This window comes from Centruroides sculpturatus, unplaced genomic scaffold (genome assembly GCF_000671375.1).
Source record: "Centruroides sculpturatus isolate CEXI.00-Female unplaced genomic scaffold, Cexi_2.0 scaffold46, whole genome shotgun sequence".
Lineage (NCBI taxonomy): Eukaryota > Metazoa > Arthropoda > Arachnida > Scorpiones > Buthidae > Centruroides > Centruroides sculpturatus.
Window position 1 is genome coordinate 1,252,057 of NW_019384418.1, and position 14,084 is coordinate 1,266,140.

At 30.9% G+C, this 14,084-nt stretch overlaps 1 protein-coding gene across 1 annotated transcript in view; it reads left to right on the forward strand.

The window, feature by feature from the left end:
* LOC111619310 overlaps positions 1 to 11,984 on the forward strand; it is a 117,210-nt gene extending 105,226 nt beyond the window's left edge. The window contains exon 4 of the mRNA XM_023361015.1: positions 9,005 to 11,984. Coding sequence (XP_023216783.1) covers positions 9,005 to 9,176 — 172 coding nt within the window. The 3' untranslated portion in view covers positions 9,177 to 11,984. The remainder of the gene's footprint in view (positions 1 to 9,004) is intronic.
* Positions 11,985 to 14,084: the final 2,100 nt, after the last annotated feature.

Genomic DNA, 14,084 nt, shown 5'->3' on the forward strand with positions numbered 1-14,084 from the left:
AAGGTAGCAGTTACTGATTTACTCGTAATTAGCATTTGCAATTTATTTTTCTTTTATAAAACTCGTCTCTATCTTCAAAATAAAGCTTTTTGCCATTTTTTAATAATTAATAACAGAAAAGGTTATTAAATACTATCTCCTGACAGATGACGCCACATACAATATTAAAAGTTTGGCCGGAAAAGTTACGCATCTTGTTGCAGGATTTTTTCATTGCAAAAATGTCGGAAATTTCAAATTAATTACAACAGTAAACATAATTTTTAACATATGTTCTATTTAGTAATGTACAGTACAGTGGCACTTCGAATTTAATTCGTTTCAGGAGGATGTTCAAACTGTGAATGGTTCGAAGTACGAATCAATTTTACTCCATTAGAAATAACGAAAAGTGAATTAATCCGTTCTAACCCTAAATAATACTTTTTTCGATAAAGTTAAATAGTGAATACACATAATTTAAGGTAAAACTAACATAATTAAATGCCGTAAATAGTCGTCGTTTGAATTCTTGAACATTCGAAGTACGAGACATCACCGTACACGGAAGTATCTTCCTTACGTATGTAGACTAATGACCATCGGCTCCATTTTTATTCTACAAAAGTCTACAGTATTTTTTTTTTTTTTTTTTTGAATTATACGAGCGTTAAGGTGGTTTTTCTTTTTCGCTAGACTTATTGTACCATCAATAAAAAGGAGGACAAGCTTTAGAAAAACTTTTTATTTCTTCGAGTATGCATTTCAGACAATTATGCCCCTTTTCAACTCTTGTGTTACAACTATATAGGGAAAATTACATACAGGTTAGCATAATGTATAGAAGTTAGCATACATTTATTGTAATGTTACAAAATTGTAAAAGATCATTAGGAAACTTAGATGGATTATGAGAAATGCAGGAGTTGTGACATTAGATAAAATATGGATGGCAATTACTGATTAATGGGCATAAACTAAAATAATGATTAAATTGGAAATGATTTGCAAAAGGGAAAACAAACAACATAGATATAAAAAGATGTCGTCATGTTTCCAGTAAGTTCAAAACTTTTTACATCATCTTTTACAATTTTACATAATTTTACATCATCTTTTACAATTTTATAATGATCTTTTACAATTTTTTAACATTACAATAAATGTATGCTAACTTCTATACATTATGCTAACCTGTATGTAATTTTCCCTATATAGTTGTAACACAAGAGTTGAAAAGGGGCATAATTGTCTGAAATGCATACTCGAAGAAATAAAATGTTTTTCTAAAGCTTGTCCTCCTTTTTATTGATGGTATAATAAGTCTAGCGAAAAAAAAGCCACCTTAGCGCTCGTATAATTCAACACAAGACTAGACAAGAAGCGTAATGCATAAAATAAGTATTTTTTTATTGTTCCTTTTATGTAATTTTTAAAAATAATATAAAGTTTATTGAGATGATATTTTTGAAGCCTTTAAATCGTTCGGGACTACGTATAGAACCTTTATATTTTATTTTAATTTTAAGTTCTATGCAACACACGACATTATTCACAATAATATGTTTACAGTGTTCATTTACACAGCATAAGAGCAGCTATCATTCCTTATACTCTAGAAATCCCTTGTATTCTCTCTTGTACAGTACATCTCTTTGATAGTTCAACTTAAATAATGCTTCTATGCATTGCTCAAGCACATTATCTCTTTATATATACACTACTCATAATACGCTATCAAAATATGTGGATATATACGTACCGTCAGGGTTTGTCACGAAAAGTACAATAGTACAGTACGTACAAAAGTATACAATAGTACATACCGTACTTATTGTATACTTTTTGTTTATTGTCAGGGAACCACACGTCTATTTTTAGTAAATTAACTGATATAATAGCATTTTTTGTGAAAAATCTACTTACAACTTTATTTGTTGGTAAACAACAGACAAGACATAAAATTAAAGACTCCTTTTACCAAAACCGAGCGTAAAAACAGGCAGACTGAAGAAATTACCAGGAAAGATAATTTGTAAAAATAATTTTCTCGGATCGAATTTTAATTTCTCACAGAAGAAGTATTAACATCTCTCGGGATGTTTTGTATCGTGTTTAAAATAATCCATTCCAAATTAAACTTCGATGCGTGGAGAAATAGAAAAAGGAAAGAAAACTCGACCCCTGTGAAATTTGAATCGAAAAGCATTTTAGTAAAACGTAATTCCGTATATTTATCTTGGATTTTTTTCCTGCCTGGAAATTGCTTTATTCGACGGTTAATCGACATTTCTTTCCAGTGTAGATTCGTATCTTGTTCCTAAAATATTTCCACGTATTGCCTCTCGTTTAATTGAACGAGTAACACAATATTCCATTGAAAAACATTTCCTTTTCCTCATTAATCCCGCTTATATTGAAAATCCGGAATTTTAAGCGCTTACAAAGTAAACAATAGCAACTTTAAGCAAATACGAGTTACGCACATACCTATAAGTCCTATTGTTTTCGTTTATTTCAATTGTATTAGCGTAATTACTTTGAAAATTTTGTTGCCTTTCTTCTGTTTTGATAATTAAACATTTCGTATATAAAAACTTATTTAATTACTTAACAACAACAATCATTAATAAATGTAGAAAAGTCAATAAATTCGCCATTTTTCTATCTAAATTAATGTGATTTTGGAATTAAAATCTGCAGAGAAGCAATTCTAAGAATTTAAGATGAAGATAAATAAATATCTTTAAAAAATCTTGTTTCGAAATTTTCAGCTTTCGCTGATTGGGAAAATATTACATGTATTAAGTCGTAGCTTTCGTAGAAGTTCTACATACGATAATTCCTTAAGACAAGAAACAAAACCCTATCCAGGGTCCCGCTGTTTTGATAGAGAAACCCTGCAAGGGAGTGGTGCCATTATGATAACAAATTCCTGTCTAGTTTTATACTATTACGATGATGAAATCCTATTCAGAATGAGTTACGCTGTTATGATGATAGAACCCTATGGAAAATCATTCTACTACTGAAGCATAATTTTACTAGTTATGTTATACAGCACAGTTATATAAGAATATTTTGATTCTATCGATCAGTATACAAGTATCGACCGATTTTCTATTATAAACTAATTAATTTGCCATCTCAGTCGTGATTTAATCGATTTTACGAAATCATCAAAGTTTACATAACATTTAGCTTCGGGAAGTTATATTTATTTCCTTAAACGGGGGCAAACAAATTTTCAGACAACTTTTGTAAAAGAAAAAACTAGTAAAATCTAATATTAATAAATCCTTAAATTATTTTACCACATACAGTAGAACCTCGATTATCCGGACTAATTGAAGGTAGGATGAAGGTAGGGACGAATGGGGATGAAGGTAGTCCGGATAAGGAAAAATCCGGATAATCGAAACAGATACTTTAATTTGTCTTTTAATGATAATACAACACGTTTTCTTTTCGATGACATATCGGTAATATTAAAAATAAATACTGTATTTAAATCGTGATCAAATTGTCAAGAAACAAACGTTCGTATTGAATTTGGACTACTACTGACCAATGCTAACAGACTACTTATTGTTTAAAAGGCCCTCTGATGGCGCAAGAAGACGGATTTTATAAAATAAAAAGCAGTTGAAACTGCATTTTTATGAATAAAAATTTGACAAACTATTTATCGTTTTATGACGAGTAAAATTTTTTCGTCGCGTTCGCGGTTTTTAAGTAATGGATAAACCTTCGAAACGCGAGGCCCTTCGGACCGTGAGGCATAGGCGGTGGCCCACGTTGCCCATGCCTTACGCCGCCCTTGGTCATAGAAATGATGTAATTTGAATATAAATTATTTATAAATACGTATGTCAAGTTATATTTTTATTACGACGTAAAATATATTTAAGAGTTTACGACCACTGTGCTGGGTGAGACGTTGTTGAAACAAAAAAAGTTATGCATTCCATCACGTACGTACATAAACAGTATCGTAATTCGCCAAGTGCAAATCAGCAAATTCGTAAAATTTTTGTTTATTTTGAACAATCCGGATAATCGAAAATCCGGATAATGGAGGTCCGGATAATGGAGGTTCTACTGTATTCTTAATTTTTTTTTTAACTGTAGATTCTAAATAATTTTGTAAGGACGGTCTGTTGTTAATTTTTTAAGATTTACTCGTTTTAAAACTCGGTAAATAAAAATACCTATACATTCGTCAGTATGTACTGTACGTCTGTCCGTCCTTCGTTAATCTCCAGAACGGTATTAGTTACATTAAAATTAAAACCAGATACAGAAAGCTTACTTCTAAATTAAAAATTGCATCCCAGCTGCCCAGCTTTGTGACAATGCCACAATAAGTAATTTTTCCCCTAAGCTTAATCGTCACAAAAATATACTGTATCTATGAATGCTCTAAAAGTTGGTTAGCAGTCGGAAAAATTAGCTTAAGTTTACCTTAAGCTAATTTTTGTAAATACAGTAGAGCGTCGATTTTCCGAAAGTCAATCATCCGAAAGAATTCCAGTAGGCAAATTTAAATTTCGCCAGTGCTGTGGCGCTTCAATCTTTGGCTATGTCTTGGGCTATTCAAATATTTTACGTTTTTGATACTAAATTAACATCTGAAGTATAATTTTTTATTGTTTTTATATTTTTCAATATATTTATTTTGTTTGTACAAAATAAAAAAATAATTTTTAACAATACAATAGTCTTCGTTAGGCTTAACATCGACGAAAATTCAACACGAAGCGACATGCAACAGAGGAAAATGTCAAGATGGGATAAATTAATATATTTTTTCGTACATAATCGATTATCCGAAAAATAAGTTATCCGAACAACCCCAGTCACCAATTGATTCGAAAAATCGACGCTCTACTGTAATTTATATATAAATGAGAATGTTTGTTTGTTTGTTCGCTAAACACTCCTACACCATTTGACCAATTGCTACGAAACTCGGCATTTATGTTCCTATACTTCCAACTTAGATCATATCCTACATCCCACCCCCAATAATCGATTGGATTACTATATACCGATTAATTTTTGTCTACATTGAATTACTGGTATTACATGTAACGCCATCTATGGGAAAAATTTTAACAAAACAATTAACTAAATATAATTTTTACATAAAAAAAGATATTATTTTAAAAACTATATATTATATTCACTGACAATAATATAGCGCGAAATAGATGCGTCATTACGCCATTACTAGTAATCAGATGGCATTTGTCTGCGTGTAGTAGTGTTTTTCCACAGTTCGAAGGAAAATTTTTGAATTGAAATAACGTGACTTGCGGCACAAATCGGAAGTTCATATATAGTTAACTTGGTCCTCTTTCTGTTAAGATTTCCACGTCCGGTCTCGACTATCATCTACCCAGTGGAGGACTAAGGCTAAAGCGGGCCCTAGGCAACATTGTAATTCCGGGCCTATTTTTCAGTCATGACACATACTTTGCGTTTGGTAGTTTGGTTTTAAAGCATATAGTATGTAGTTCTATTTAATTATCGGATTCCAAGAAAAAAAGGAAAAAAATAATATACATGTACAAAAATTAAATAAACATAATTTATTAAAACAAACAATAATACTTAAACAAATATACTCAAATTGATTAGTTATATTGCCTTTTTTCTCACTTTTAATTCTGCAAACTCGTCAATTAGTTTGTCATAATTAATAGAGTTATTTAATAACTCTTTTTCTATATAAAGTAATGATAAACTATTTAATTTTTGTTGGCCTAATGTGGATCTTAAAAAATTTTTTATTCTGGCCATTACTGAGAATGATCTTTCACCGCTTGCATTGCTTATTGGAAGTGTTAAATAAATTCTCAGAATTATGTTTAAATTAGGGAATGTTGCAATAATATTATTTTCCTGAATAAATGACCACATGGATACAGGCGAAATAATATTTTCTTTACTTATAAAAGTCTTAAATTGTAATACTTTATTTTTCAGTTCTGCTAGGTTTAAATCTTGTTCATAACATTTTAATTCCTCTATTGAAGAGTCACTAACATCACTATCATGAAAAATTGTTTTGAATTTATTGTTAATAGTTTTATATCCCTCAGATCTTTTTTTAATGTTGCTAATTAAAGAATCGCATACAACAAAAAAAAAATATTAACTTATTTCATGTTCTGGAATTTCATCGTGAAATAGTTTTCGTATTTTCTGCCGTTTTTTATCATTAGTATATGCAATATCTTTAACTTTTTCTGCTTCTTTTTCTAAATTGTCAAAATCATCTCTAACAGTTTGTATGAAATCTATCAATGAATCATATATTAAAACTGCTATATTTAGGGATTCGTCTTTTTGTTGAAGAGTCTTGTTTGAAGCATCTATTCTCTCTAAAATCTTTTCCCATATAGTAAGTAACAGTACATACTCAAATGTATCAAGTTTTTTATGTAAATCGGCAGCTTCGGACCTTGTTAATGGTTTTTCATCTTTGTTTGAGGAAAAATGACGTAAACAATGTTTAATTTCTTCATAATTTTCCTTTAAGGATTTCACAGCATCGGAACGAGCAGACCACCTGGTGTCACAAATAGGTTTAATACTCAAGTGTTTGCTCTTACAAAATTTTTGTAATGCATTCCACCTATGTGTAGAACTTGAAAAAAATACGTACAATTCCTGAACGATATTGAAAAAAGTGGTCATTTCCATGCAACTTTCGGCAGCAGCGTTTCCAATTAAATTTAATGAATGATTTGCGCATGGTATAAAATGGGCAGAAAAAATATGTTGTTTTATTCTGGATTGGATATAGTAAAGTATTTCTGCATAGTAAAGGCTCGATCGTATTTACACACATCGACACTCGCGGGTGTGGATGCATAAGCACGAGAACGCTTGTCCACACTTGTCGACTTTATCAATCAACGATTCGGAATAATTTGAATACGTTTCAGCAAAAATTATGAATATCACGTTTTTCTGTTAAATTAAAATAAAAATTAATTATATAAATTAAAAACTTAAAAACCTAATTTCCGGGCCCCAAAAATTACGGGCCCTAGGCACGTGCCTAGGTTGCCTAGGCCTTAGTCCGCCCCTGCCTCTACCTAACTCCTTTCTCGAGATTAAAGACAAACAGACAGAATATGCAAGTCTACAGTTTTTTCAAATTGCAGTCCAATAATTTTTCTATAAATGCAATTTTTACGAGAGTGTACTTCCCACGTAGTTTATTCAACCTGTTGCCAAAACATAAACACTTTATTATCATATACAAGCAATTATTCTCGCATTTTTACCATATTTTTTTTTTATTTAAATAAATTTTATACGAAGTCTTTCGGGAATTAAGGTTATCAACTTCGATCACGTGCGAAGCCATCACAACCCGTCTAACACGGACCACTCTTCAAATATTAGTAGTAGACCGCTATTAATGAGTATTCGTTGACCTCTTTCCGGAAGAGAGGATGGTCAACGACTACTTTTGGTCGAATTTATATAACTACAAAGGTTATAAGAATTTTTTAAATGCGTTAGATTGGGCACTTGGTGTCATAAACTTTTTCGTAAGATAACCTTTGTAAAAATATATATCAAAAGCTATAATGTAGTATAATGGTTAGAAGTACGAAAGAATCTAATAATCTTGCTGTTTTTATTTTTTTCCCGAGCAACGTCGGGCTCATATAGTTAAGAATTCGAATAAGACCGCGATTAAATCTAAGGTAGTTAACTGACTTCTAGACCACCCTACGTGACTATCTATTTGTTCAATACGGAAATGACAAAGTTGTAACATATCCAAAAACACGGCTAAGTGACTTTCGGACCGGTCTTTATAATTCCGAACTCATCACGAGAAAAAAAAGTAATTATAATAGAGTACAGCGACTTGCACGTAGCAAGAAATAAGCAAATAATACTGAAAAACCTGGCCAAGTATAATATTAAAAGCAATTAAAACAGTTTTATTCCCCCTGTTCTCTTAATTTTATATAATTTTTTTTAAGAAGGAGAAAAAGAAGGAAAGAAGATAAGAGAAAGTTACACAAAACCATTTTAATTTTATATATTTTACTATTTTTATTTGCATTCCTGTTTCGTTTAATTACGTCATTTGCATAAGGTTCTCTGCTATAAGATTACCTTTTTTTTTAATTGCATTCGATTACATTTGCATTATACAGAAAGAAAAGAATCCTATTTTTTCTCCTCCTTTTGAATTTGAATATATTTAAAATTTGTACAGACCGACATACACAATTGGCTGTTGTTTACATAAATATTTTACGGTCTAGAATCACGTGATTTCAATTTTAAAATTTCTCTATTTAAATAGCGGCCACCACTGTTGCTATCAGGGAAAGTATGATGTACAGGGGAATAAATCGAAAGCGTATATTTTAAATGGATGATTATAAGTTGTAGTGCGGTATTGTGACGATGTCACAATAATTTTTTCGTTAATTATACGTAACTGTGCTCCACCCTCTTACGTCTTCGGTAGTGTGGCGCGTGCTAAGACGTGTTCTGTAATACTGCCAACACTTCGGGTGGATTATCATAAAAATAATCGATAATATTTTATATGCGATTTATATAATGTAATCGTATATTATATAATGATTAGATATAAATAATTTACACGCATTTTATAATTTTATTAATTATATACTCATAATTCTTACCGAAATGTATACTGTATGGTGTTATATTTTCTAATATAACGCTGACAATAATACAACAATACAGCTTCGTACATTTATACTTAATTACGCATTCCGTATACACGAAAATATATTAAATAATATCTAGCATTTCTTTATTTTCATCGATTATTTTTATGATAATCCACCGGAAATGATGGCAGTACACAGGACACGTCTTAGTACTGGCGACATCACTGCAGACGTAAGCGGCTGGAGCTCAATTACGTATTCGATGACGTAACACGTCTATCGATACGAATGTAAAATACCTGCATATTTCTTTCTCTTTTTGTTTTTCTGATGTTTTCCAGGAGGGAGATATCGGCGCTGCAAACGGAAAACTACAGCCTGGAAAGACAACTGTTCAGTTACCAGAAATCAATATCGAAAGCGGGACAGACATCCGAAGATATATCAGACGAATATTATTTTGACAGAAGTTTATCAGAAGGACAGAGTTTATCAGAAACGGAATATGCCTGACGTTTTAGTAAACTCCGCATTAAACCACACAGGAAAATGTGAAAACAAAATGGTGTTTTTCTAGTATATTTTCTTCTTGTTCCCGACCCAAGTGCCTATGTTTTTTGTCTACTACTTCTCTATCTTTCTATTAATCTGTCTATCCCTATAAACGACTGTGTGGATATATGCGGAAGGCTTTTTATTTTGTCCACTGTCGGAGGAAGTACACTCGATATCGATCGTTCTGTATAATTTTATACGGTTTCTACACTGAAATAACCATTGTGTATGCGTGTACCGCATACGGTACGAACATATGTAATGAGTATGCGGTACCGTATATTTCAAAATTCTTTTATCTTAACCGTGATGAAAATATTATTCTATATAATTGATTATTTTTACAGCTTTTAGTTAGAAAAACACGCGTAACTTTACGTATTTAACTTGCAGTTACGTTGTTACGATTTATACTTTAGCGTGCTTTTTAATACTTTCGGTCGCATGTATAATTTTATTCATTATGACTACTTTATTAATGAATATTACGGGGCATTTTATTCGTAAAGAAAACTGCATTAAAACTGTTAAAATAAGACACTAATGGAACAATTTAACCGTTTATAAACACGCAAACTGTAACACAAGCGGCAAAGTAATAGGCTGTTCTACGAACTCGACTTATTAATTTTTTATATGATTTACACTGTTCATAAATTAATACAGGGCCAAAATTTGCCACGTTTGTAAAAAATTCACAAAACTTCAAAGAGACACACGAAAAAAAAAAACAAAAATATATATATATCAGCAAAATGATTCTTTAACCGTTTATATCCGAGAACGTGTAACCGGAAGCCGAAGAAAATTGAAAAAGCTCTAAAAATAACTCGAAAATTATTAAAGAAAAGTTAAAAAGAAAAAAGAATTCATCAAAATTAAAGCACGGCGATTAAGTTACGTATTTTTTTCACTAAACACAATTAACAGTTTTTTTTTCAATTTAAAAATAAAACGATTTTTAAGTAAGTCCTCAAGCAATTTGGTAGCTTAAAACACGGCAGGAAAAGTAAAAAAAGGGGTGGGTGTAAGAAAATTCGCGGAATTTTTTTAACAAAATATGAGTTCGAATTGTCCACTTCACTGAAAAGCATTGCGTATTTGCTAGAAAGTTGATTCATTAATTGAATTTGTCAACGTTATTCCTGTGGAGAATGTCATTTTGATTACTACAATGAGTGAGTAAAACTGCATTCTGTAAGAAAATGTATGAGTAAGCATAACTTGTAATAAGCTAAACTATAATATTTACAAAGCTTTTTAAGATAGAATTTTAATCGAGAAGCGACTTTAAACAATAAAAAATAAATTTTTTTTATACAGGAACAACACGTACACATTGTTTTACTGCCGTGTGTGCAAGTAGAATTGCATAAGGACTAGGCCTAATGCAACAAAAATTGATTCATAAATTACATCATAAGAACTAAATTCGATACGTTTCACCGGATATTTCTTTTTTAAACACCTTACAAAAAGACGTATTCGGTGTATCGTCGTATAATGCGCAACCAGGAAAAAATAATTGCTTGCGAATAAAATAAGTTTAAAAAGAAATCATAAACCAATCCACTCTCCGTCTAAAAATCAAGCTTAAAATTAAAAAAAAAACACTTTTTAATTTAATTTTTAATATTTTATTAACGTACGTTTAACCTGTGCCTGCCGATTTAAACGGGACCAATTATAAAGGAGAAAATTATTTGATAAAAAAATATTATTCAAAGTAAGAATGGCAAAAAATATATATATATAAATTATTTTTCTTACTTTTAAATTATTTATAATTATTATTATAATTATAGCAAATAAACACTAAATGTTACTTTATTCGTATTGTTAAGTCTTCATCTTGTGTGACTGTGCTCAGTTTGCAAACGAAATCTTTAAATTGTTTTATTATCGTATTTTTTAAAATTAATTTACGATCCAAATGTTGTAATTCATTAAGGATCAGTATTTTTGAGCGGTTATCGTATCACTTCTCAAACTGGACCATAAAGATTCGCATGTTCGTCTGTCTGTCTGTAATTCCTCTGCTTGTTAGGTTTCTTACAGCGGAATTGCACGTAACAATGGTTTGCAGTATAAAATGGAACGATATTTTTTTTATTTGTGACAAAGCTTTAAAGTTGTTGGGAATATATGCTACACCTTTCAATAGTTACATTTTTTTTTTAAAGTAAAGTAATAATTGCAAAAGTTTTGGATTTCTCTAAAGTTTTCTAATGTTTGCAGATAACTATTTTATTAAATTTATTATTTTTCAACCATTTTTGTTTGTTTTTAGTGTTCAGTAGTATGAGAGTGATGAAAATGTGATGAACTGTATCGTATATGAAAACGGCATGGAATGTACTGTACTGTACACAAGTTACAGGTTAGGATACATTTTATGATCTCACCATCTTTAATTTAAATTTATTGTAATTTGCTGAAGTGGCATTACACTATGCTTACAGCATAGTGTGTCAACTACACACCCAACTGCACGTGTAGGCATAGTGTGTCAACTACACTCCTATAGTTATACTTGTGTAGTAGGTATATCTCACTACATACCTACTACACAAGTGACGCACTACGCATACAGCATAGTATGTCAGTAGTGAGTACCATTATTTGACACACTTGCGTAGTAGATATCATTAGTTACACATTTGTGTGGTGGATGTGCATTGGGTTACACGCTACGAAGCTATAACTTAAGGCCTCCTTATTATTAATTGGTGAACGAAACAAGGCTTCCTTTTGCCATTCAACAAATAAGAAGCCCTTCCGTCTGCACCAACTAATAATCTAAATGGTGAAAACAGAAGGATGAACATCTGGATCGGGTACTTCGTCAAATAATTTCATAAAACATCCTATACTTTAAACAGAAGCCAAAAATAAAATAAGCTAAAGGAGTTGCAAACTGAGTACAGAACTGAATATTTTGTGTTATTCTTTAATTAGTAAGAAGAGAATAAGCGGAGTAATTCTTCACTTATTTCTTTATTTATTGCTTATATCCTCCGTAATCTAATTAAAATCTAGTAAAAACAAACAGGCCAACAATATTCCATCCTTTCACGATAATGGATTAAAAAGCAACCAAGCAACCATCCAATAAGTACAGTTGACAACATATTTAAGTCCACTTACGTAAGGATACACGTCGAGGAAACAAAACATGAAAAAAAGCATACGTATGCTCTATTTATCTTTAAAACAACAAGCAGGATTCTAAAAAAAAATGAAAAATAAAAATAAAAATAAATAAATGAAAACAATTCTCGTTGGGATATAAGATTTTCTTCACTATGCACATTGCACTTAATATTGTTGTAACTGTAGCTCCGTCAATTAATTACAGAAAACTTTGCACAAAATTGTCGAAAATTCTTTGTAATTAAAGCTTTGTCTTCCCTAAGTATACTCCTAGACAATCTATATTAAGGAGTAGAATATTTGCAAGAAGGAAGGGAAATTTTTCGAGGAAAATTATTGTAAAATCATCCTTCCAAATTAAATTCATTGTTTGATGTTCGTAATAAAACAATGGTTCTCGACGCTTTAATAATTCTGTAAAGCAGGGTACACACGTTCAGGTATACCTGACAAGCATACCTGAACGTGTGGATGAAAAAAAAAATTGATTGCTCTGCCATCACGCGTTCAGGTATGCCGGACAGACTTACCTGTTCAGGTATGCCTGCCAGGTATAACTGTACGTGTGTACCCGGCTTAAGCGCAAGTTTCGTTTAATATTTTGTCAACTCGAGAAAACTTCACCAACCTGTCAAGAACCATTGTAAAAAACCACACACAAGCAGGGTGCGAAATATACGTACCGAAATTAATTATTTACCTTCGGAAAAACGGAAAATAATCTTCAATTTTTAAGGAGAAAAATTAATAATTTCGACTCTATTTTCTTAAAAAAAAGCTGTATTTTCTACGTTTTATAAAAAAAGAAATTCGTAAAATCCTTACATTTTTCCACAGACAAGTAGGAAAGGGTGGAAGCTGGATCGAAGGATGTGAGAAATTATATGCAATGCATATATATAAAATAACCTATTCCAGCCCATCCCCGATAGAAAACACATTGTTAGAACATTAGGAGTAATTTTAAATAAGGGTAATGATACATTTAAAGTAAAATAATTCAGTATATTATAGTAAAAACAGTAATTTTTCGAGTATAGACTAAATAAAATAGCTATGAATTTATTTAGTGAATTGCGAAATATTTGAGCTTATTTATGTTTTATGTTAACCGTCTGAAATTTAAGGCAAACATTTCAATTATTTATTAAAGTTTTGGCTTATAAATTATCCAGATTTATTAAATTCTTTAGAAGAAACGGTACGAAACAATAGCAACACATGAATGATACAGGTGGAGTAGGAGTACTTAAAGTGTTTCTAGGATTGTATAAAATCGCGTTTATATATATTACATAATATTCTAATTAAAAAAGCTTTACATATTGTCGAATTTATAGTTGAACAGTTTTCAGGGTATAAAACAGGTTTCAGCTTCAGTTTAAAGGCATAAAATAGGTTTCAGGTTCAATCTGTTAGTTAAGCAGGATATCAGAAGGTTTAAGTAAACAAACCAGCGAATGATGTAGTGAAAACATTATTTTAGCTATAACAATTGTAAAATGTTATAAATAACATGCAAAAAGCTTAAAAATAACGTAAACACAGTGGCATGGAGGTGTCAAAAAATCCGCAATTATGTACGTGAATGAAAAAATTGTTGAAGGACACCATTCTCGGGCACGTATTTTATTTACAAGTCGATGCATAAATTAAAAACCGTAACTTGAAGTAAAGAAAAGTTTTTTCCTTCCAATATTTAAGTAATAACAA